Raw genomic sequence first — 24,646 nt, 5'->3', positions numbered from 1 at the left:
GTTCCACACGGTGGCCTGTCGCTCCAAAATCTCTGATATTGAGGGTCGACTTCGCAAAAACAACGTCCGATTTGTTGGTGTACCCGAGAAGATGGAAGGTTCTCATACAGAGACGTTTCTGGAAAAATGGCTGGAAGATTTCACTGCCCACTTTGCGGTGGAAAGGGCGCACCGTAGCCCTTCTAGGGCTCTTCCTCCTGGTGCTCCCCCTCGCACATTCATCGCCAAGATCCTGCATTTCAAGGACAGAGATGCGATCCTTAGTCTGGCTCGTCGACGTGGTTCTTTGTAATACAATGGAAATCGGGTGGCTGTGTTCCCGGACTTTTCTATGGAAGTCCAGAAGTCTAGGTCCCAATTTGTACAGATTAAACATTGTCTACCTGATCTGGGCCTCTCTTATGCCATGTTGTTTCCTGCCCGTCTGCGTGTGGTGGCTGATGGAAGACCTAATTTGTTTGATTGCCCACGTGGGGCTTCGACATGGCTGGATCTTAGGGGCCGTGGCGGTGATGCTCCTCCGGACTGACCTGGATTTGCTGTCTCTTGAGCTGTGCTTACTTATAAGCATTATCTTTCTTCATTATTCTGGTTTATAATATTAGGTCTCTGGACATTACTAGTTTAGTGTTTATTTGCACTTAGGCGCTCTCCATTTGCTAATATTTTGAGGTATCTATTTTATATTATGATCTTTATGGTCGGTTGTGCTGGGTGCCGGGGGTGGGCAATTCTGCCTTGGGCCTGGACGATACTCCTCCTTACGGCTGAGGTAAGACTAGCTCCCCCTCTCTTGCCCCTTATATTAACAAGGGTTTGTTAGTTACTTAGGTATTTTGTTCCAGGGTTTGCAGTTGGTAGGTTAAGGATGATCTAGGTATACCTGGTTGGGATGGGTATACAGGGTGGAGGGACGGGGTATTTTTGAGGTTATTGTATGGGATATTTTATGTTTCTATTTTATGCCATTGCCATGTTTTACAACTGCTATTCTCAGTTCCTACTGTGCCTTTTTTTTCTGCTGTGTCTGCCATGTCTCGCTAGGTGCCTTCATCGGTGCTGTTTCAGGTGTCTGTATCTCCTCTTCCCACTGGTGTGTTGCTAACCCCATGATGTCTATTAGCTTAGGTCCCCCTCTCCAAGTTCTCTCCTGGAATGTCCAGGCCCTCAATGACCGGGTCAAACGCTCTTTAGTCTTGAATCAGGTGAAAAAGACTCTGGCAGATATATGTTTTATGGAAATACACTTGGTGGGTGGGACAGTCTTGGCATTGTGTAAACCCAGGATAGGCTGGGCCTATCACTACACGCATTCCTTATATTCCAGAGGAGTGTCAGTTCTTGTCTGTAGATACCTCGGTTTTGTGCTTGATGATATTGGGATTGACCCCTTGGGTAGATATGTCTTAATTCGGGCATCTATTCACTCCTTCCCACTCCACATTCTTGCTGTTTATATTTCCCCTCCTCATACTAGTGTAGTCCTGAAAAAGTCTGCCGAATTTATTTCTTTGTCCCCTGATACCCCGGTTATTTGTGTAGGAGATTTTAATAATGTATTACACCCTACCCTGGATAGGTGGCATGAGAGTTCGGTTGTGTCTGGACCCTCCCCCCATTTTTTTCCAATTTAGTGGGGGAACTTGGTTTGGTGGATATTTGGCGGGTTCGGCATCCTCACCTGGCTCGGTACTCTTGCTTCTCAGCCTCCCATCATTCCTTTTCTAGGATTTATCTTGCTCTGATATCCGGGATGCTGGTTCTGCAGGTTATCGAGGTGGAGTACCGGTCTCGTGGTCTCTCGGATTATGCCCCTTTAGTGTTGGCTATTGATATTGCTGCTCCAAGAAGTCACTCTTTGGAAGTTCAATCCTTACTGGCACACATTAATGGGTGCTGGTTCGGAATTGGAATCTCAAGGGTGTGATTTTTTTTCTCTGAGAATACCGGTTCCATTTCCTTTGATATTTTGTGGGATGCCTTTAAGTCTGTCCTACGCGGTTCTTTAATTGGGAGGATAAGTATCAAAACTTTTTTTATAGGAAAAAGGAAGTGGAACTTGAAAATCGTGGGAAAACTGCTTGAACAGCAATATCTGTCCTCTAGCTCTACTATTGCTAGATCCTCCTATATGGAGGCAGCTAAACTATTATCTGATTTCCTTTTAGATAAGTCCAGAAGACGCCTGCTATTTGTTAAACATAGTCATTATTCAGATTCGGATAAATCAGGAGCTTTCTTGGCTTATATTTCCAGGGAGGTTTGACCTGTTACAGGTATAGCTCAAATTTGGGACTATTTAGGTAATTTGTACTCCTCTCCCCCTGCTATTGCGAATGTGTTTTTTGAGTATTTTGCTAGTCTTTATTATTCCCAGGCTCACTATACTTTAGAAGAGTTACTTGAATATTTTGGACATCTATCCCTCCCATCCATTTCTCCGGACAGTAGGGCATTTCTTGATTCTCCATTTACTATAGAGGAAATTGAGGTGGGCGTTTCTTCATTTCTGGGGGGTAAGGCCCCAGGGATGGACGGGATTCCTATTGAGCTCTATAAGAAGCATTTTCTTTTCCCTATACTCCTTGACCTTTTTTAATGAACTGTCTTACCTGTTCTATGTCGGAGGCCATTATTGTGATGATCCCTAGATCCCTATAGATCCTCTTGTTCCTGGCTCTTATCGCCCAATCTCTCTCCTTTCCACAGATATTAAAATATTGGCTAAAATGCTTGCACTTAGGCTGGGTGATTCGTGAGGTGGTACATCCCGATCTGACAGGTTTTATGCCAGGGAAACCTACCTCACAGAATCTTAGGAGATTGTATTCAATTTTGCAGCTGGCGACCTCGGTGGATGTATGACGGGGCAGTGGTGGTGTCCTTGGACGCAGCCAAGGCCTTTGATTCTGTGGAGTGGCACTATCTTTGGGAGATTCTGCTCCGTTTTTGAGATGGGACCTCGATTTATAGCCTGTGTTAAATTACTGTATTCTTTCCCTTTAGGGCGGGTATGTTTCTCCTTCCTTACGCCTCTCTAGAGGTACAAGACAGGGCTGTCCTCTTTCCCCGACCCTTTTTGTCCTGGCCATTGAACCTTTTAGCATGTGTTTATTAGAAGTCACCCCGGCATACGGGGGGATTCGGATACAGCAAAAGGTTGACACGGTGACTTTCTATGCAGATTCTTTTGGACCGTTTCCTGGGCTGCACATTAACTGGAATAAATCTTGCATTCTTCCTGTTCATGGTCCTTCCTCGGCTGCGAATACTCTCTTGGAATGGACCTCCAGGTTTAAATATTTGGGAATTTGGATTACGTCGTCTATGTCGGACTTGATCTGTTTTTCAGCAGGCTCCTGTTTATATTTCTCCTCATATTTTTCGACTAATAGATAGCTATCTTTCCTCTTTAAATTAAAGAAAGCAGGCTGCCCAATTCTATAACATCCAAGTAAACACATTTATTGCCACAATCCCATACACACCCTGACTTGTCCTTATGGCATTCTTCCGCTCTAGGAGAACTGGCCCTATTTGATAGTAGCTCTTTGTGGTCTAGGATGGTGGTCTTCTCCCTTGGACATTTGTATAGTGACAGGGTTTTTAAAACCTTTGACACTCTTAAGACTGAATTTGGGGTCCCGAATTTTATGTTTTTCCACTATTTGCAGCTTCGTCGTGCCCTATCCATCCAGTTTTCTTCTGGCCCTCCACAATGTGCTCCTGATCCTGTTAAGGCTTTGTTGCAAGTGACTAGTGGTAGGAGATTGATTTCCAGAATTTACTCTTACCTCCTTACTGTTAACTCAGATGATACCCTAGCACCGCTTAGACTTAAATGGGTGGAGGATTTGGGCCCATTAGAGGATGAAGAGTGGTATTTAATGTTGAGTGGCCCTCTGTCTGCCACCTCTGCAGTTTGATTTCAACTGATTCAGTTTTTTTTTATTACACAGGATGTATCTTACCTCCTTGCTACCGAGTAGATTTGGGTCTGGTGCCACTGATAGGTGTCCTAAATGTTCTACTCCGCAGTGCTCATTTTGGCATCTCCTCTGGGAATGCTCTGCTGTCCAAGTATTTTGGTCCCGAGTCACCAATTGTCTCACTAAAACAGGAGGTAGTATTCTCCTTTTATTCCCTACAATGTGTATTTTGTGATTTGTGTCTCTTGGACAGGGTTCATCGTTTAACTGGCCAATACATAATTAATGCATTAACTATGGCAAAAGTTTGTATTGCCCACACCTGGATGGCATCTAGGAGCCCTAATTTTGCTGAGTGGTGTGGGCTGATAAATGAAGTGATGGGGGCATGAACAATTTTTATATACTAAGCAAAATTGTATTCTCAAATATGAACGTATTTGGGGCCCATGGATTGCTTCCTTCCCATTATGTTGCTGGAGGGAGTGAGATTTCAGACACTGATGGGCTGGCACCTGGCGGGGCGGCATAATAATGTTTTGGTATTCTGAGTAATAAACTCTGAAATTTTACTGCTGTTTTGGATGATTGAGAATTATTGTGCAGATATCTTTAAAATTGTTTTATTTATTTTTTTATTTTCTTATATACTGGATATGACTTTATTATTATTATTATTATTATTATTATTATTATTATTGGGTTTATATAACAATGGCTGTATACTACAAATGTTTTTTTTTTTCAGGTTTATTGGGGTGGGGGGATTTTGTTTCTTGTATTGTTTTTTCTCTTTTATTATGGAAAGAATTTCATAAATAAACTCAATTTAAAAACAAAACAAAACATGGTTTACAGGGATGTAATATTACTGGTGGCTAGCCAATGGTCTTGGTCCCATATGGTATTTGTGTCTCTGAAATGTGACTGTTGGCTATTGACTTAGAGTTGCAGGTAGGTATCTATGTATTGGGAGATGTTGACTGTCATGGATTTGATGCTTGAGATTATGGGGGTTTATGTATGTTTTTGTGTAGTGTATCTTTGGTAGGTAGAAAAATACAGGTATTATGAGACGGTTGGGTATGTGTTCCCGGCGATCTGGATGCCGCTGGTCAGAATACTTACAGCGACACCGCAAGAGTGAAAAGGTAAGTATACTAACACTAACCCTAATCCCCCTCCCCTAGCCTTAACCCGCCCTCCCCGGTGCCTAAACCTAACCTCCCCTCCTTAGTGCCTTAACCTAATCCTCCCCCTAAACCTAACCTTCCCTCCCCGGTGCCTAAAGCTAACCTCCCCTGCTAGTGTCTAGACCTAACTTCCCCCTCCCCACACCCTAAACCTAACCCTCCCCCCTTAGTGTCTAACCCTCCCTCTAGTGCCTAACCCTCCCCTAACGCCCGATACTTACCTTCGGGATGCCGGCGGTTGGGATACTGGAGCCGGGATCCCGACGCTGTTGGGACTCCGGCAACGGTATTTAGGCCGTCGGCATCCCGCACCCCGGGATGCCAACTACATCCCTTATAAGATGTGTATGAAATCATGTAGTTGCTTGGTGAGGATCCCTGTTGATAGTTTATTACGTACGAGTCGAAGCATGTTTATTGTCTTGTGGAAATCCTTTGTCAGGTCATGTTTGAGGCGTTTTATAGGTTCTTGTGTCTCAGTTTTCTTGTGGTTTTTGCAGTGTCGTGTTTTCTACTTGTGTGTGATGTTCTGTGTGGATATTTATTCAATGTCTTCTAGGACTAAAGTTTAAAAGGGTTGACAAGATGTCCTTTCATACGACTGGGTTAGAAATGTGATGGAGGTTTGAGGGTTGAATGTTTGAAACCATTGTCATTTTCATGGGTGTGTAATTTGGATTTATATAATTCTTGAAGTATTTTTTCAGTATCAGTTATTCTAATGAGTTTGATTGTCTAGGAATGTCTTGTTAAGGTTGTTTTTCTGGTGCAAAGTTGGGGCCTTTGTTAAGTAATGTGACGTTTTTATTGGAGAGTGCCGTGGTGCTGAGGTGGAATATACCCTTGGTGTCTATTGGATTATTTGGTCTTGGTGTGATTTGTTTGTTCTGTCCTCCCCTACATCCTCTTCTAGTGCTTCTAATTTATTTTTGTTTTATAGTTATTGTTTCCCTGCAGGTTTGTAGATCTGCTTCCACATCTATGATACTTTTATATGTGTCTGGTTGTGTGTTGGTTGTGGTTTTGTTGGTGTCGGTGGGGGTGGTTGGATCACTTATGCGTGTGGTAAACGTGCTTGCTTGCCACCCCTCTTTCTATGTTCAGCCACCCTTGTTCTAGTGATGACCTGGCCAAATTCTTGCATTCCTGTTCCTCTATTTTGTGAATAATAAAGTGTGTGTGTGTGTGTGTGTGTGTCTCTCTCTCTCTCTCGCTGTAGGATTTTTTTAGGAAAATGATCCAATATCACATTTTTGTGAGTGTCAAAAGTATTTGAACCTTTAGGCATAGCAGATATTTTGTAGGTGAAATTAGAGTCAGGTATTGTCAATCTATGAGATGACAATCAGGTGTGAGTGGGCAACCTGTCAGGGATCTGTCAAAGTCTGATGTTCACAACACATGTTTGTGGAAGTGTTTCATGCCACGAACAAAGGAGATTTCTGAGGACCTCAGAAGAAGAGTTGATGCTCATCAGGCTGGAAAAGATTCCAAAACCATCTCTAAAGAGTTTGGACCCCACCAATCAACAGTCAGACTGATTGATTGTGTACAAATGGAGGAATTTTCAGACCATTATTACCCTCCCCAGGAGTGGCCGACCAACAAAGATCACGCCAAGAGCAAGGCATCTAATAGTTTGCAAGGTCACAAAGGAACCCAAGGTAACCTTTATGCAACTGAAGGCCTTTCTCACATTAGCTAATGTTAATGTTCATTAGTCCACCATCAGGAAGACACTGAACAACAATCGTGTGCATGACAGGATTGCAAGGAGAAAGCTGCTGCTCTCCAAAAAGAACATTGCTGACCGTCTGCAGTTTGCTAAAGATCACCTGAGCAAGCTAGAAGACTATTGGAACAATGCACTTATGGCCAGATAAACTGAACTGTATTATTTTTATTTTATTTTCTGTGTTCTCTTTCAGAGTCAAAGAACTACCATTTGTGTCTAGTGCAATAAACTTCAAATAACAGAAATTCAGTGAAATGTTATGTTTGCACGTTTCAAATATTTAACCAAAGATTTTAAAAAATGGCATTTAATTAACATAACCATAATCAAATGTAGGCTAGGAAATTAGCTTTGTGACAAAATCCTAATGCATGTTCTCTGTAGTAGTTTACAGTAGGTCTGCTATATAATATTTATGTTACATAGAGAAGAGCTCAACAGTTGTACTGGATTGCTGTTGTTAATAGGAGGCATGGGCGTAGCTATAGTGGGTGCAGAGGGTGCCATTGCTATGTGGCCACAGTGTATATGAATTTTTTTGCATTGTTATCTGTCCGCATTTGTGTATATACTTTTGTCTTTTTGCTTTTATGCATTACACAAGCATGTATTTTAGGTATTTGTCCCTAGTGGGATGTATTTTTAATTTTATTTTTATGCACTACTGTCTTGACACACCAAACTTTGAGTGACTCGAATCATTCGAACATCTAAATGATTCAAGTCATTCACTCACTAGTCATCTCTAGTTATCAGGCTGCCTGTTTTGGAAGCTTACAGACAGACAAACAGGGCAGCTGTTCTTTCCATCAGACTTATGTTGCGGAGAGCTTAGAGTTTAAAAGATTTCTGTTTCCTATGAACAGTTTGAACAACACTGGGATAACTGACCGTTCTGACACACATGGGAGCTGATTGTGAGCTGCAAACCGCTGCAACAACTTTTTAGCGTCTGACCCTAGTTGCATTTGCAACTTTATGCTAATGCTAGTAAAAGCCTGTTTACTTTTGCAAGGACTGCAACGTCTCGCTTGGGATGTGATACGGATTCCTATGCTTTTCCGTGTAAACCCCTAGAACCCAGGCTAACTGTTACAAGCCGCCGTGATGCGAACACTGAACAAGGCGAAGACTGGGCGGTCATTTGCTCAACTCCTACCAGCTGCTCATCATCCCTGGTCCGATCTGGTTTGGCTCCTGTGGCTATTTCCTGCTGGTGCGAAGGCTGCTCTGAAGCCGGTGATAGCGTTTCACGTGTTTCCGGTTCTGACTTAGTCTCCTGTTTTCAGTCGAGTATCCAGTTCTCCTGTCTGCTTGTAATTCCTGCCGTTTGTGTCATACACAGTCCGCATACCAACCTCCTGCTGCTTGTGTCAACCCGGTGGCACAGGCCGGACTCCAGCTTCCAGAGTACGCAACCAACCTCCTGCTGCTTGTGTCAACCCGGCGGCACATGCCTTCAAAGGCCACAACTAGCCAAGGCTTTCCAGCCTTCAAGGCTGCTACACTTCCCAAAGGTCGCATCTTGTTCTACAGCCCAAAGGCCACAACTAGCCAAGGCTTTTCAGCCCTCAAGGCTGTTGCGGGACTTATCCGTGGAGGTAGCTCTATCCATAACACTAACGAGGTCTTCTGCCAATAACAGCCACCCGCTGTTCTCTTAGAACTGGAAGATGTTCACTGGTACTTAAGTGGCTGCCTATACTTAATACTCAGGGTAGTAGAGGTTTACACTGATACCTTCGGAAACTAGAGAATAGCAGGAGATACTAGATACTGGGAGGAAAGTCAGCAGTACGGCTAGGAAGCCGATGGTGCGCCTATGAGAGCCGATGATGCAGCTAAAGCTGGCAGTACAATCTGAAGAGCTGAAGTGTTTTCGAAGCCAGTGATGTGGCTTTGGGAGCCGATGGTGTGGCGTTGAACGCCGATGGTGTGGCTAAAGCCCGGGGGTACAATTTAAAGTGTTGATGTAGTGGCTTGGATGCCAGTGATGCGGCTTTGAGAGCCGATGGTGCGGCTTTGTATGCCGATGGTGCGGCTAAAGCCAGTAGTACAATTTGAAGAGTTGATGCAGTGGCTTGGAAGCCAGTGATGTGGCTTTGAGAGCCGATGGTGTGCCTTTGTACGCTGATGGTGTGGCTAAGCCAGTAGTACAATTTGAAGAGTTGATGTAGTGGCTTGGATGCCAGTGATGCGGCTTTGAGAGCCGTTGGTAGCTTGAAGGCTGACTGAGCGGCTGGAGAGCCAGTGGAGAGGCTTAACAGCCGGTAACAGCCAGGAGGCTGACTGAGCAGCTGGAGAGCCAGTGGAGCGGCTGAACAGCCGGTAGCAGCCAGGAGCTTGACGGAGCGGCTGGAAGCCGGAGAAACAGCATGCGCTACGACAAGGTAAGATGAGCAGGGCTTGACAAATGTTTCTAAAATCTAGGAGCCAGGATGAAAGTGTATGAGTCAGACCACCGTCCCCCCTAAAAAAAATAAAGGAGTGAGGAGCACTGCTCTGTGTGTTATGCAACTGTTATACACACTATACTAGTCCACAAAATGGTCACAGTTGAATGGATACAGTAAAATGAAGGCCCTCTCACTGCTCTGCCCAGCTCCCCTACTCCACCCCCCACCCTCCAGTAATAACGGACCACGTTTCACATAAAACAATGGTGCCAGAAAGTACAACAAAACCCCCCTCCCCTCGTGGTCACACCACTATCCCTCTGAAGCTGCTCCCTGGCCACTCATAGGGCCTCATTCAGAGGCGGTCGGAGGATGCAAGCGGTCGCTCAGAAAGTGGGCGGCCGCTTGCATCCTGACCGCCCGCCTCTGTTGCGGTCGTTAGGCTGTGGGTTAACACCCACAGCTCTAACGACCGCTCCCTAGGGTAGGGTCTCCCTTGTCGTAAGCCCCGGAGAGCTTCTGGCTCTGTCTGAGCCGGAAGCTCTCCACTGACATCACTAGTGATGTCAGTGGGGCCTCCCCCAAACGGTAGGCGTTCCCATGGAAACGCCTCCGTTTGGGCTGCCGCCCCCCCGGCCCGCCTTCCAAATGGGGCGAGCTGTCAATCAACATCGACAGCTCACCCCCTTTGGATCCAGACCCGCTATGACCGGCGCTGTCGGTCGTAGCGGGTCTCACGCATGCCGGCGCCATCGTGCGCATGCTCTGTGGGGGGCCATCGACCCGGTCCGAGCGCATCGGCGCTAACGACCGGGTCTGAATGACCCCCTTAGACCCTATTACCGGAGGGCTATATGCAGCCGGAGATAGGAGACAGTAGACAGCCGGGACATACAGGAGGATCAGTGGAGGGTGAAGCAGACAGCAGGGATCAGAGCAGGCCAGGATGGAGAGGAGTCGTCAGTGCAGGCCGGGACGGACACAGGCACAGCAGTCACCACATCCGACACTCAGCACATGCCCTATTGTGCATGATATGAACTCCACAATACTATAGGCATGAATCTCCTCACTGCAAAATCTGGTAGTCGGGCAGCAAAATCTGGTAGCCATGGTGACCTGGCCCCTGGGATTTGTCGAGCCCTGAAGATGTGAACGCTAACCATGCAGCAGAGCTGAGAAATCTACAAGGAACGTTCTAGTCTGCGAGGCGGCAAAAGGCCAGCATGTACAAAAAGGGGAAGGAACCAATCATGCCATGCTGTGGACAGCACGTGACATCCTGCGGCTTGTAACAGGATGTCACATACCATCAAAACTTGCATATGCCCCGTAGTAGTTGAAGAATCTCCATTGGCCTCCAATGTAAATGATTAAGCGTCCGAGGGCCTGATGCAGGAATGGACCCTATTGCACAGCAACTGTGACTTTGTACGCAGCGGCTGTGCAATAATATGCTAATGCTGCAGGAGGCATCTTGTGTACATAGATGCAGCATTGGATCATCTACGTGAACATTGACCATCTGAGTAACCCTTCGGTTACTCAGGATGGCCAGTGTTTTCAAGGTGCCGTGGAGAGTGAAGCTGCGTCGGAAGATACGCCCCCATTGTCGAGAACGCTGACCATTGCCACCTTGGACCACACTGGAAAATGGGCTTGAAGACTAAGCGTGCGATCTTGCAGAACAAGATCTGCACATGCACAGTCCGGCATTTGTACATGCGTAGATCTCGCACAATTGTAGATGTGCGTAAACCATCAGGTTTGCTTACATCTCTTAATCAGCCCCTCAGTTTGCAATCAGTTATGAGATACATTACAAAGATAGGAGTTTCTCTGGGCCCAATAAAATTACCATCAGCAGCCCAATCTATGCTATATCCTGTCCAAAATAAATAAATATATATATATATATATATATATATATATATATTATAATATTGTGATAGAAACACTGGCAAAGTGGTCAATGGCAGGTACATTTGTCCTAGGTTTTTGGCCTATGTGTTCTATAAACCCCCAGAAGAAGTCTGTTTTGTAAGCAGACCAGAGTATCGTCTTTTGGAAAAGCCGGTTTGGGTCCTGGGGGTGTGGATGTGAGGAGAGGGAGGGCTCCTTCCACAGACCACTCCAGGTTTTGGGACTTTCAGCCTGGTAACAGACTCATTAGGGCTTGCGGTTGGAAATGGCTAATTATAAGCATGGTTTGTTTGTGGCTGAGTGTCTCACACCTGGGAGAGCAGGCAGACTAGCCTGTTCAGAGACACTTGGTGATAATTGTTGTAAGTACTGTGCATGTGTTTTGTTGATGGTGAGGGCAATAGGCCCTACCATTACTATAGAGAGGTAATCTGCTGTGTAGCTAGTGCCCAGCCGGACTAGGACTTATGTTTGTTTTGTTTATTGTGCCAAATGAATATAAACATAAAGACTGGTGCCGACCAGTTTGTACGAAAACCCCAGATTTGTATCCTGTTTCTACGGCTGCTGTGTGTGTAAAGAGGGAGTCCATCTACCCCAGGAGAGGGACCCCTATCCCGACTGTGTCATATTTGGTGGAGAATGCGGGCAATCACACACTGAAGTTTGCAGCAAGAAAAAATTTCCTTTAAAATTTAAAGCGAAAGATACGTAGTTTTGAAATCCATGAATGTGGCGTAGGCAGATGCTCAGAGAGGCCAGGTTCTGCTTTCAGCCTACCCCTAAAGACAACATGGAGGACATTGTTAAAGCCTTGTTCCAAGCTACGGCAGCTCAGCAAGAAACTACCAGGGCTCAGCAGGAACTGAACAAAATCCAGCAGGAATCCACCAGGGTGCAACTATTCACCTTGGAGACCGCCCAGAGGCAACAACAAGTCACCATCGAGGAAACCCGCCAGGCCTTAGCGGAAAACCGCCAGGCTTTAATGGAAAACAGCCAGGCCATAAAAGAGGTGGTACAATACCTAGTAGCCCGGTCAGGAGATGCATCCGCTGACCCTCCAACCCACACTCTCTCCATATGCGCCAGTCATTTTTTACAGAAGATGACTTCAAGTGATGATGTGGAGGTGTATCTCACGGCGTTTGAGAGAACCGCAGACAGGGAGAGTTGGCCCAAGGAACAGTGGGCAAGTCTTTGGGCACCCTTCCTGTCTGGAGAACCACAAAAGGCCTACGATAATTTGTTCCTGGCTGATGCAAAGGACTATGTAAAACTAAAACAGGAGAACCTAACTCGCTTGGGAGTCACCTCATTTGTTCGTGCCCAACGAGTCCACCCTGGGAGTTCCAAATGGAAAAGCCTTCACGCTCACAAATGCATGACCTCGTCCATCTAACCACAAAATGGCTACAGCCCGAGACGCTGACAGGACCACAGATCGTGGAAAGAGTCGTGATGGACCGGTATCTGTGATCGCTACCTGTAACTCTGCGCAAGTGGGTGAGCCATATAGACCCTAAGTCCACAGACCAGTTAGTTGAACTGGTGGAGAGGTACTTGGCGGCTGAGGAGCTGATGAGTGTGCCCCACCGAGCCCCGATGGCGCATCGGCGAACTCCCATTGACACAGGTAAGACTGTTCCAGGGGAGAAGGGTGCTGGGTGGTGGAATGTACTCAAGACTGGGGGTGTGGAACCTGGAGACGGGCCAGCCAGGCCAGGAAGGTTCCTACCCCATAAAAGACTAGATATTAATGTAATTCCATGTTTCCGATGTGCTGGTTTCGGCCATATTGTGGCTAATTGTTCACTTACCTCTGGACCTATGCAATGTGATACTGCTCATGTCAACTGCAGGATGTCTTTCTTTGCACAACCAGCCTGTACTGCTGACCGGCAGGTTGAGACAGATAAGCACATGTGTATACTCACTGTAGAAGGCAACCGAGTAGAGGCTCTGTTAGATTCTGGTAGCCTTTTTACACTTATGAAAGCTGAACTGGTGAACCCCTTGAAGCGTAAGGGGAAAACTGTTGGTGTGACCTGCATACATGAGGATAGCCGGTATTTTGTTACAGCAGAAGTGAACATAGAAACACCATGTGGTTCCGCAATAGTCTCTGTGGGTTTGATACAGGGCTTAATGAATGATGCAATATTGGGGAGAGACTGCTCACTTCAGGAAGTTGTGGGAAAGCTGATTTTGCACAGAGGTAAATCACCCTGACTCTTGAGAGGGTTATTGACGTAGAAGCGGAGTCAGAGATGTTCCCTTTTTCTAGTATGATTGGCGATCTAGAGAATGCGGAGCGTGATGGTGGCTCTCCAAGTGGTGTGCCTCCCACTGAGGTGGGGAGTGTTATTGAGCCCGTGGACCGCCTGCCTGATCTTGAGGTCAGGAGAGAGGTCTTTGCCATGGAGGAGTTGAATGACCCTACTCTGGTAAAAGCCAGGGAGAATGTCAAAGTGATTAATGGTAAACCCATAGACCCTGATAGACCTTTGTCATATCCTCACATGGCAGTATGTCAGGATTTGTTGTACCAGGTGACTAAGAAGGGGGAAGATATTGTGGAACAATTAATAGTTCCCAAAGCATACAGAAGAACACTGTTAGATCTGGCCCATGGTCATATAACGGCAGGCCACCTAGGGGTAGAGAAAACTACTGAGCGAATTGTGCAGAGGTTTTTTTGGCTCGGGGTCCATAAAGAGGTATCTGACTATTGTGCATCCTGCCCTGAATGTCAGTAATATGCTCCAAGGCCACATTTCAAAAGTCCCCTGGTTCTGTTAACCATTATTGAGGTTCCGTTTGAAAGAATAGCTATGGATTTGGTTGGGCCATAGATGAAATCTGCCCGGGGCCATCAATATATTCTGGTGATAATGGATTACGCTATCAGGTACCTGGAAGCAATACGTCAACCAAGACCATTGCTAGAGAATTAGTCCATGTCTTTAGCAGGTTGGGAATACCTAAGGAGATCCTGACTGACCAAGGTACCCCATTTATGTCAAAAATCATGAAGGAGTTATGCCGCCTGTTTAAAATTGACCAATTAAGAACCTCTGTGTACCATCCCCAGGCCGATGGGTTAATGGAGAGGTTTAATAAAACTTTAAAACACATGCTAAGGAAAGCAGTGGACAAAGATGGTAGACATTGGTATTACTTGTTTAATTATTTGCTGGCCATAAGACAGGTTCCCCAATCCTCCACAGGGTTTTCCCCTTTTGATTTATTGTACGGGAGACATCCAAGGGGATTACTAGACATTGCCAAAGAGACATGGGAAGGGCAGTCCAGTCCATATAAAACAGTTATTGAGCATGTTTCTCAAATGCAAGAAAGAATTGCTGCTGTGGTACCGATAGTAAGAGAGCCCTTGGAACAGGCCCAGCAGAGGGTATAAAACCGCAATGCTCGCTTACACAACTTTGCTCCTGGGGACTGAGTGTTGGTGTTGGTTCCTACAGTAGAAAGCAAACTTTTGGCTAAATGGCAAGGACCCTTTGAAATCTTAGAAAAAGTGGGGCAGGTCAATTATAAAGTTTACCAGCCAGGGAAAAGAAAGCCAGAACAGATATACCATGTAAATCTTATAAAACCCTGGAAGGATAGAGCAGTGCTGTCAGCCATCTGAGCCCCTCCAGTAAACCCAGGACCCAAGGTACCCGAAGTGACAGTGGCAAAAACCCTGTCAGCCAGTCAACAGCAGGAAGTTAAGGAATTTCTGATCAGAAATGGGGTTCTGTTTTCTCACCTACCAGGGAAAACCACGGTCATGAAACATGACATAATCACTGACCCAGGGGTTAAGGTTAACCTAAAGCCCTATAGGTTACTAGAAGCCCAAAGAGAATCAGTGTCGAAAGAAATTAAAAAATGTTAGAGTTGGGTGTAATTGCAGAATCGCATAGTAAGTGGTCAAGTCCCATTGTGCTCATTCCAAAACCCGACGGGAGTGTGCGATTCTGCAATGACTTTCGGAAATTGAACAGTGTGTCAAAGTTCGATGCTTACCTTATGCCTAGGGTGGACGAACTAATTGAAAGGCTGGGGACAGCCAGATATTTAACTACTCTTGACTTATCCAAATTGTATTGGCAAGTGCCGTTAACTGAGAACGCCAAGGAAAAGACAGCTTTTTCTGCACCAGAGGAGTTGTTTCAATACAAAATGTTGCCCTTTGGACTACATGGGGCACCTGCTACCTTTCAAAGAATGATGGATAGGATTCTAAGGCCCCATTGACAGTATGCTGCTGCTTATCTGGCTGATGTGGTCAATCATAGTCCTGATTGGCAGTCTCACTTGCCCAGAGTACAAGCAGTGTTGGACTCCATCTATAAGGCAGGTTTGACAGCCAACCCAAAAAAGTGTTGTCTGGGGATGGAAGAAGTAAAATATCTTGGGTACACCATTGGCAGAGGTTTGATAAAGCCACAGCTCAATAAGATTGAGGCAATCCAAAACTGGCCACGACCCCTGAATAAAAAGCAGGTCAGAACCTTTTTAGGGATCACTGGGTATTATAGGAGGTTTATACCCAATTTTGCCACCATTGCAGTCCCACTGGCTGACCTTACCAAAGGCAAACAGAAAGTCATGGTGGAATGGGGTCCTGAAGGCTTTCCAGGAGTTAAAAATAGCGTTATGTACCCAACCAGTTCTGATGACCCCTGATTTTGACAAGAGAGTTTGTGTCAGGGTTCAGCCTAGGATCGGCCTCTCTCACCTTCTTGCCGGCTTCCCCTGACTTCCTTGCGGTCAGACGTCTGGTGCAGTGATGGATGTGGGGCTGAGTATTCTGCCTTAGGTGCTTTTTGCGAGCTTCCATGGTCGGCTGTGTGTGCTGGGGAGCGGAGTTCCCATCATGGGCGCCGCCATGATAGTTCCTCTCATGTGACAGTACTCCTAACCTATGGTAGCATGATTTCAGTCAGCTGATGCTATGCTCCAGTAATCTGCTACCCCTGGGTATAAATCCACCTCCAGAACTACAGGAAGTTGCTGTTCAACTTCTTCTCTGTTCCAGTGATACCAGCGTTGCTCTGTGCTAATCTTTTAGAGAGTTACTTCAGCCTGTTCACAGTTCTCCAGTTTCCAGTATTAGCTTCCAAGCTATTCATAGTCTGAGAGTAGTGCTCTCCCAGTATCCAGACTGTTTTGTTTTCTATGTCTGTGTGTCTTTGTATATGTGCTGCTAGTATTGCAGCTTCCTTGTGTCACTGAGGTGTCAGATTACCTGCTGGTATTAATTAGCTCACAGCTGGACCTCCCAGCACATGTCTGTGTCAATCTGCCCTGTGTCTTGTCAGTGCAAATCTGCACTTGCATTTAGCCCTCTCCTAGTGCATGCCTGACTTCTCTTTGCATCTTGTCTGTGCAGCCAGCACCTACATTTATAGTACCCCAGTATATGTCTGTGTTCTTTGCTCAGTGTCTTGTCTCTGCCAATCATTTCCAGCATTCTCATATATTCCCTGAGTCCACTCTGCTCTTGTCTGTGCAATCTCCAGTATATGTCTGTGTTCTTTGCTCAGTGTCTTGTCTCTGCCAATCATTTCCAGCATTCCCATATATTCCCTGAGTCCACTCTGCTCTTGCCTTTGCAATCCCCAGTATATGTCTGTGTTTTTCTGCATATTTAACAGTTTCCAGTCCATGCCTGTGTTATAGCATTCTGTTCCATTTCCAGAGTTCATTCATTCCATTCACCTCCAGTGCTATTGCATTCATCATATTGCATTCATTATAGTTTCCGGTCTTCTGCCATTCCCAGGTACCTATCCAGAGGGCTGCAACCTGCTCACTTGGTGCAGCTGAAAACCAAATCCCAATTGGAGGGGTCACTGGAGAAAACCACCAAGTGGGTTAGACTCCGTGCCTCTGGGCAGGTCTAGCCAAACCTGGGTTTGGCCGCACCTAGGAGACCTAGTCTAGCCACTCCCCTAGTCACCCGAACCCCTCGGCTCACCGTCCTCCACAGAGGAATTCTTGCACTGGATCGTGACAGTTTGTTGTACCAGCCGATGCGTCAGATGTAGGCATCGGAGCGGTCCTGTCCCAAAGCAAAGAGGGTGAAGAACACCCGATTTTCTTCTTAAGCCGAAAATTAAAGGTACATGAAAGAAACTATGCTATGGTCGAGAAAGAACCATTGGCCATAAAGTGGGCGTTAGAGACTCTTAGGTACTACTTGGTGGGAAGAAAGTTCAGATTGATCACTGACCATGCCCCTCTGAAGTGGATGTCAGAAAACAAGGACAGTAATGCGAGAATAACTAGATGGTTCTTGGCATTACAAACCTTTAAATTTACGGTAGAACACAGGCCAGGAAGCCAGCTGGCCAATGCAGATGCTTTGTCACGTGTCCATTGTTTGGGGGCTGCGATTGTTCCGCCCTACAGGTCGAAACAAAGGTGGGGGATAAGTGATAGAAGCACTGGTAAAGTGGTCAATGGCAGGTAAATTTGTCCTAGGTTTTTGGCCTATGTGTTCTAAAAAACCCCAGGAGAAGTCTGTTTTGTAAGCTGACCAGAGTATCGGCTTTTGGAAAAGTCGATTTGGGTCCTGGGGGTGTGGATGGTGAGGAGAGGGAGGGCTCTATCCACAGGCCACTCCAGGTTTTGGGCCTGGTAGCACGCTCATTAGGGCTTGCAGCTGGAAATGGCTAATATAAGCATGGTTTGTTTGTGGCTGAGTGGCTCACACTTGGGAGAGCAGGCAGACTAGTTCAGAGACACTTGATGATAATCCTTGTAAGTACTGTGCACATGTTTTGTTGATGGTGAGGGCAATAGGCCCTACCATTATTATAGAGAGGTAATCTGCTGTGTAGCTAGTGCCCAGCCGGGCTAGGACTTATGTTTATGTTTTTGTTTATGTTTATATTAATTTGGCACAGTAAAGGCTGGCACCGACCAATTTGTACGAGAACCCCAGACTTGTATCCTGTTTCTATGGCTGCTTTGTGTGTAAAGAGGGAGTCCATCTACCACAGGAGAGGGACCCCTATCCCGACTGTGTCACAATATATATATATATATATATATATGTGTGTGTGTATGTGTTTGTATATGTGTTATAAATATATAAGTGAAGACAGTGATTCTCCATGCATCTGGACCTCCAAGTCATATTCCGAGGCTTAGTGCATATGAGAAATGTGATCAAATCCGCATTTTATGGGGGATTTTGACCGCATTTCTCCCCTTGCTGCATCCCGCCCAGTGTTTCTCAATCGCAAACCTGTAGGCTCAATCCAGCTAGGTGCGAGTTTGCAAATGAGAGTTTGATTCATAAAACTTGCAAACTTCTCACTAATGCATGCTCCCGAGAAATGCGAGATCCAGTTAGAAATGCTTATTCGCGTTACTTGGTGCGAGGTTGCACAAATTTTGTACAAAAAGTGAACCCTGGAGAAGAGCATTAAAGAGTGGGGAAACCAACCTGGACCCCCAAAAATTGGCAACTAAGGCCCTGATTCAGACCCACTCGCGAGCGGCTGTCCGCTCGCAAGTGGGTCGATGGTCTGCACTGAGCATGCGCACGACGGAGGGAGCTCCCTCGTGCGCATGCGCCAGACGCGACGAGCGAAGGACTTTCCTTCGCTCGTTGTGTCTGATCAAAGGGGGCGTGCTGTCGATGTTGATTGACAGCACGCCCCCTTTGGTGGGCGTGCCGGGGTCGTGCCTCCCTGACGGGGGCGTTCCCAAGGGAACGCCTACCGTCAGAAGCCGGCCCACTGACATCACTAGTGATGTCAGTGGGAGTGATTTTGGCTCTGATAGAGCCAAAATCACTCCGGGCCTTGCGGTTGAAAACCTCAACCGCAGGCTCCGGCTCGCAGTGGCGATGGTCGCGATGGTCACGACCATCGCGGCCATCAGACTGCACGCTCGTATAGGCTGTGGGTGGTGACCCACAGCTATACGAGCGTCCAGGAGGACGCTCCATAATTATGGAGGGCGGCCCTCATTCAGAGCGTGCGCTCTGCTCAGAGCGTACGGCTCTAAATGAGGGCCTAAGATAGCAGAGCTACATAGAAGGTTGTTAGTGGCCATAAGTTAAGTACTGGAGGTGTTAAATATCTGTTTTTTGCACTTTTTAGTAATGGTTGAATAATGATAGGAAGCAAGTTAAAGTCTTTCCAGCATTTTGGGGTACAGAAAAAGGCTTGTACCATGATTTTATACTAGTTTGTTAAAAGTCAGAATAAATGCTTTTAGAGCCTGAATCAGATCCACACACAAACGCTGATGTTTACGCAGATTAAGCGATTGTTAGTGATGACGCATGCGCGAAAGCCGTACTGCGCACGTACAGTGATTGAATTGCGATAAGCCTGCACCGAGGATTCATTTGCAATCTGAGTGACAGTCAGTGTTCAGGGTAAGTAGCGGAGGTGGCTAGAGCAATGCAGATGTGTCGGCAGCCTGCGTTTCTTTAGCCACCCTGTTTTCTGGGCATGCATAAAATAGCCACTGCATCCTTGCTCGCAGCAGGAGAGCCCTCCGCATGTCTGGAGACCTGCTGTGTCTGCAGTATGTTAGATTACTCAAAAGGCTTATGGCCGCCTGATCTGCGTCCAATGTTTCCCATGTTTCCGGTTTTGTGCGTGAGCAGCGGATGTGAGGTGCTTTCGGTGGGCATCTCAAAGCACTGGACAGCAAGTGACTCATTCGCTTATTTTCACAATTGTGATCGGTGAGATCTGTGAGAGATCGCAGCTGCGATGGCATTTGTGTGCGGATCTGACACAGGCCCTTAGCTTCCATCTGCAAGTTTAAAAATACCTCTCCCATCAATACAACACCTCCACATACCTGTCCCACATTTTTTACACCTCCACATACCTGTCCCACATAATTTACACCTGTACAGACCTGTCCCACATCATTTACACCTCCACGTACCTGTCCCACATAATTTACACCTGTACAGACCTGTCCCACATCATTTAACCCTTTATTGAGCTTTTTAGAGAAATTCACCTGAAAAGTGACATATATTTATTGGGCACATTATGTTAGTTAAACCCCTCCAAGTGAATGATTATTCTTTGCGAGAAGTGTACTAGAGGTTCTGCACTATGGGCCTGATTCAGCATGGATCGCAATTGCAAAGCTGCACGCAGGCAGCTTTGCAATACGATCCTTGCAATCATGCAAATGCAGCAGGAGGTGTATGACACCCCCTGCTGCATTTGCAATCCCAACACTGCAACGGAGGTCGCAGTGCTGAGATCACCATCACGACCATCGATGGTCGCGATGGTGGATGGCTCTGGGCACCCGGTCAGCTGAGTAAGCCTTCGCTTACTCCAGCTTGTGGGCCCAGCAGACTGCGTACGTCCATGCAGTCTCTGCTATTGCATACGCAGCTCTGCATGTCAGAAGAGCACCCAAGGTTGCGGCAGTCAGACCTGCCCCAAGGGTAAGATGGCCACCGATGTGCTTTGATGTTACCGATATTTACGCAGATATGCGTCGTCGGACGCAGGTAAAAAGACAGCAGTGGGCGTCTTTATGCTCGGCTGATCTTTGCTAACAGTAAATTTTCGCTGCTGCGATGTGTATGCAATTACAGCTGCGATCGCATTGGCTTACATCTCTGAATCAGGCCCTTATTTAACAGTGGGTAGCCATTTTATTGGACTAGCATATTGGACTTTCCTGCATTCAGTTCTCTCTCTATCTATGCTCATTGGGAACCTTTAGGGGTGACTAATCTGACCTAGGACAGACCATTTAGAAATACTATATACGAGGGTGTGTAAAAATTATCTGCACTCTGGGCCCGATTCAGACCCGTTCGCTAAGCTGCGTACGCACGGTATGGGTGATTATCGCATGTTTGTGTATGCATCAAAGTATGCATGCGTGAATCAGTCTCTGCGTCCGGGAATTGTGCGTTCATAGTACACAGACTGGACGCTAATTTGAGTGACCGATAGCGCCATTTGTGGGTGGTAACAGGGGAAGGAGCTTATGAACGGGGGAGTGGATGTGCGAATGCAGGCGTGTCTGGACGTCTAAACGGCGTTTTAGGGGTGCGCATAATTAGCAAAGAAGTGTAATTGTACACGTCACCTGGTTGTATTTTAGCCAGCACTTATCGCACTGCTTGCGTTGGGGTAGGGTCTACCTCAAGCGCTACGTGCAGCTCCGATAGTTCTTGATGTTACCGATTAATCACACTTCCTGGAGATGACTTGTGCTAAAAAAGAAAGGTGGGTGTCTTTATACTCCGGCGTGCACTCACTGCCATCGCTCTCTAAGACATAGAGGGCGTCCTTAAGCCATTCAGTGCGATCGCAGCATTTGCATACCCGGCCCCTTTTGGCAGCGTGCGTACGCAGCTTAGCGAACGGGTCTGAATTGGGCCCTCTGGCTGTAGAATTTATTTTACTCAACCTTCAGAAAAGACAAATACATTATGTTTCAACATGTTCTCCATGCTTTTAAATACACTTTTTCCATCTATCAACAAGCTTGTATCTTCTCATTATTGAGATTATAAATGTATTCATATATCTTTATCTTTTTGTATTTTAGGTATAGTAAGGATCTCCTTGAAGAGGGCAAAATAATGTATAAGCTCAATCATGAGCGAATTGTAAAGCTGCTCGGTATCATCTTAGAAGATAACAACTATTCTTTGGTGATTGAATATTTGCCCAAAGGAAACTTGCTAAAGGTTTTAAGACAGGTATGACACAAATTATGGAACGCTCCACGTTTATATACGTTTCGATACTTTATTGTATTGTCTTCAGGATACCCTGAAGACTATACAATAAAATATCGAAACGGTTCATATTTTCTGCAGTTAAGCATAGTTTATTACCGAGTGCCGTCGCCATTGGAATCTGTATTGTGGGTCTACTTGATGGACACCATGTGGAGGGGACTGGGCTATATACCTTATTGTGACTGTAGAAATCCAAAATAGCCTGCTTCGGTGCCTTCCTGGAGGGACAGCACCCTCAATATACACCAGTACGTACAGAAGGTGGCACTCGGAGACTGAGAATAAAGTGGAATATCCCCAACTGGGGTGTTTTATTTGTCAACGTTTCGGGGATGGAATCCCCTTCCTGTTTATTGTCCTGAGGAAAGGGATTCGATTCCCGAAACGTTGACAAATAAAACACCCCAGTTGGGGGTATTTCACTTTATTCTCAGTCTCCGAGTGCCGCCTTCTGTACGTACTGATTATATATATATATATATATATATATATATATATATATATATATATACACAGGTGAATAAATGGCATCACTCAGCATCTTGTAACTGCAACAAGGTGTTCTTTGCGCCCGCCATTTTTTTTTCTATCCCTGATGACGGGCGCAGTTCCCAAAACGTTGGAATAAAGAACACTTTGTTGCAGTTACAAGACGCTGAGTGCCGCCATTTATTCACCTGTTTATATAGGGGATTCTACGTCATGGAGGGCAACGGTGCAAGCATTTGTTTACAACTATATCTATATATGCCAAAATACTGTATTGTACAGTCACAATAAGTTTCCACGACAAATTAATTTTTAAAGTCAGGCGTCATCAAAACCGGTTAGGTGCGCAAAGCTACATTCAATGTCTGAAAAGCCTTTTCTGCCTCGGGATTCCACTTAACCATAACTGACTGTTTACCCATGGTAAGATCAGTCAAAGTGACCGCAATGGTGGCAAAAAATCTTCTATAATACCCCGTGATTCTGAAAAAATCTCACCTGCTTCTTATTTAGGGGTCATGGACAGTTTTGTATTGCCTCAATTTATATAAGTAGGGGCTTTATCAAACCTTTGCCTTTGGTGTATCCAGGATACTTCACATTTTCCATCCCTAAGCATCACTTATTTTTGTTGGCTGTCAGTCTTGCCTCACGGATGGAGCCCAACACTGCTTATACCTTTGGTAAGTGAGACTGCCAATCAGAACTATAGATGACATCGAGATAAGCAGGAGCATACTGTCTGTACGGCCTTTACGTTTTATCCATCATTCTCTGATAGGAGGCAGGTGCTCCATGTAACCCAAATGGGAACATCTTGTATTGGAGCAGACCATCTGGTGCAGAAAAAGCTGTATTTTAATTTTCACTGTCTGTCAATGGCACTTGCCAGTACCCTTTGATTAAGTCTAGAGTGATTAAGTACTGACACTCAGGGCAGGATGCACAGTAGTCAGATACATCTTTATGGATCCCTGGCCAGAAAAGCAACTGCAAAATTCTTTTTTCTACCCCTAGATGTCCTGCAATTACAGATGTGTTTCCTCCTACATATATCCTCAATACACCACGCAACGCGACATGCCTGGTATGAGTGAGCCGCCAGGCCCGGATCAACTCTGCTAGTGTCATATGTCTGTGAATGACGTAATTCCCACACATATCTCGTTGGCGGTGCAGCACAGCCGATAGGTGTGATGGCATCGTGCTGTGTGTATTGGCGGTCAGCTGACCGCCCGTACACTTGCTGCAGAGGCCGCCGGTGATGACATCACAACTGGGCGGGCACATGTAAATGACCCCCTAGTTGTGACGTCAGGCACTTAACATCGAGCCGACGATTGGTAAGTGTGCCTGCACCTTAAGAACCACCAGGAGACTCTGCTGATTAAATTGATATACAACACTTGTATATCTTTGTGTGACTGAGTCTGTATATGGAACTTTAGCGTGGAAAAGAGCTGCGGTCGCTGCATCGTAGCACTTCATATGCTGATTCAGAGACAAAGTCGCACACAGATATTATATTAATCAGCACAGTCACCTGGTGCGTTTTTCTTGCTATCCAACCATGCTTGGGAAAGGGAACACTTCAGCCTCTGGGAACATTCCTACTGCCACTGTGTCCGTAACATTATCAAATGGGAAGGGCTAGTTTCCTCTGTTACAGTGAAGTGGGAAAATCTCTCCCTAATATAGCATCATACTTCAATTTAGGAAATAATCCCACAGTGACTACAGTAGGACCACACTGTGGGCCTGATACAGATCCATACGTAAATACCGATGTTTACGCAGATTGAGTGATTGTTAGATATTTGCATGCGTGAAAGCTGCACTGCACATGCGTAGCAATTACATTTTTAAATGGTCTGACACCTGCATTTGTCTAACAACTCCTGTTACCTCCCCCAAATGCTGACTACCTGTCACTCGTAAATGCATGTCAGTTGCTGCATGTGCGGGTTACATGCATGCGCAATGGCTAACTGTCGCTCAATCTGCGTAAATATCGGCATTGCGTCCACATCTGAATCAGGCCCAATGAGCAGTGTAGAGTTGTTGTAACTTGGTCATCTATTTTGAACCTTTTTTTATGATGTAATCATTAAGACAAATAAATCCAAACATTTTTGACAGTGTTAAATGGTATAAGTATTGATGTGCTTTTGGCACAGTTTTTGTGGAAACTATTAGATATCAGACAATTTCAC

The 24,646-nt window shown here is 45.8% G+C and overlaps 1 protein-coding gene across 2 annotated transcripts in view; it reads left to right on the top strand.

The window, feature by feature from the left end:
• Positions 1-24,646, top strand: part of RIPK1 (receptor interacting serine/threonine kinase 1) — a 103,512-nt gene that overhangs the window by 20,953 nt on the left and 57,913 nt on the right. For both annotated transcript variants that reach the window (XM_088471718.1, XM_088471717.1), the window contains exon 4: positions 21,749-21,902. In XM_088471718.1, the coding sequence (XP_088327844.1) occupies positions 21,749-21,902 (154 nt within the window). The remainder of the gene's footprint in view (positions 1-21,748; positions 21,903-24,646) is intronic.

Source organism: Taudactylus pleione, unplaced genomic scaffold, assembly GCF_031769625.1.
Source record: "Taudactylus pleione unplaced genomic scaffold, aTauple2 ptg000116l, whole genome shotgun sequence".
Classification (NCBI taxonomy): Eukaryota; Metazoa; Chordata; class Amphibia; order Anura; family Myobatrachidae; genus Taudactylus; species Taudactylus pleione.
The sequence above is the reverse complement of the archived record's forward strand: the minus strand, read 5'-3'. Positions and strand labels throughout refer to the sequence as shown.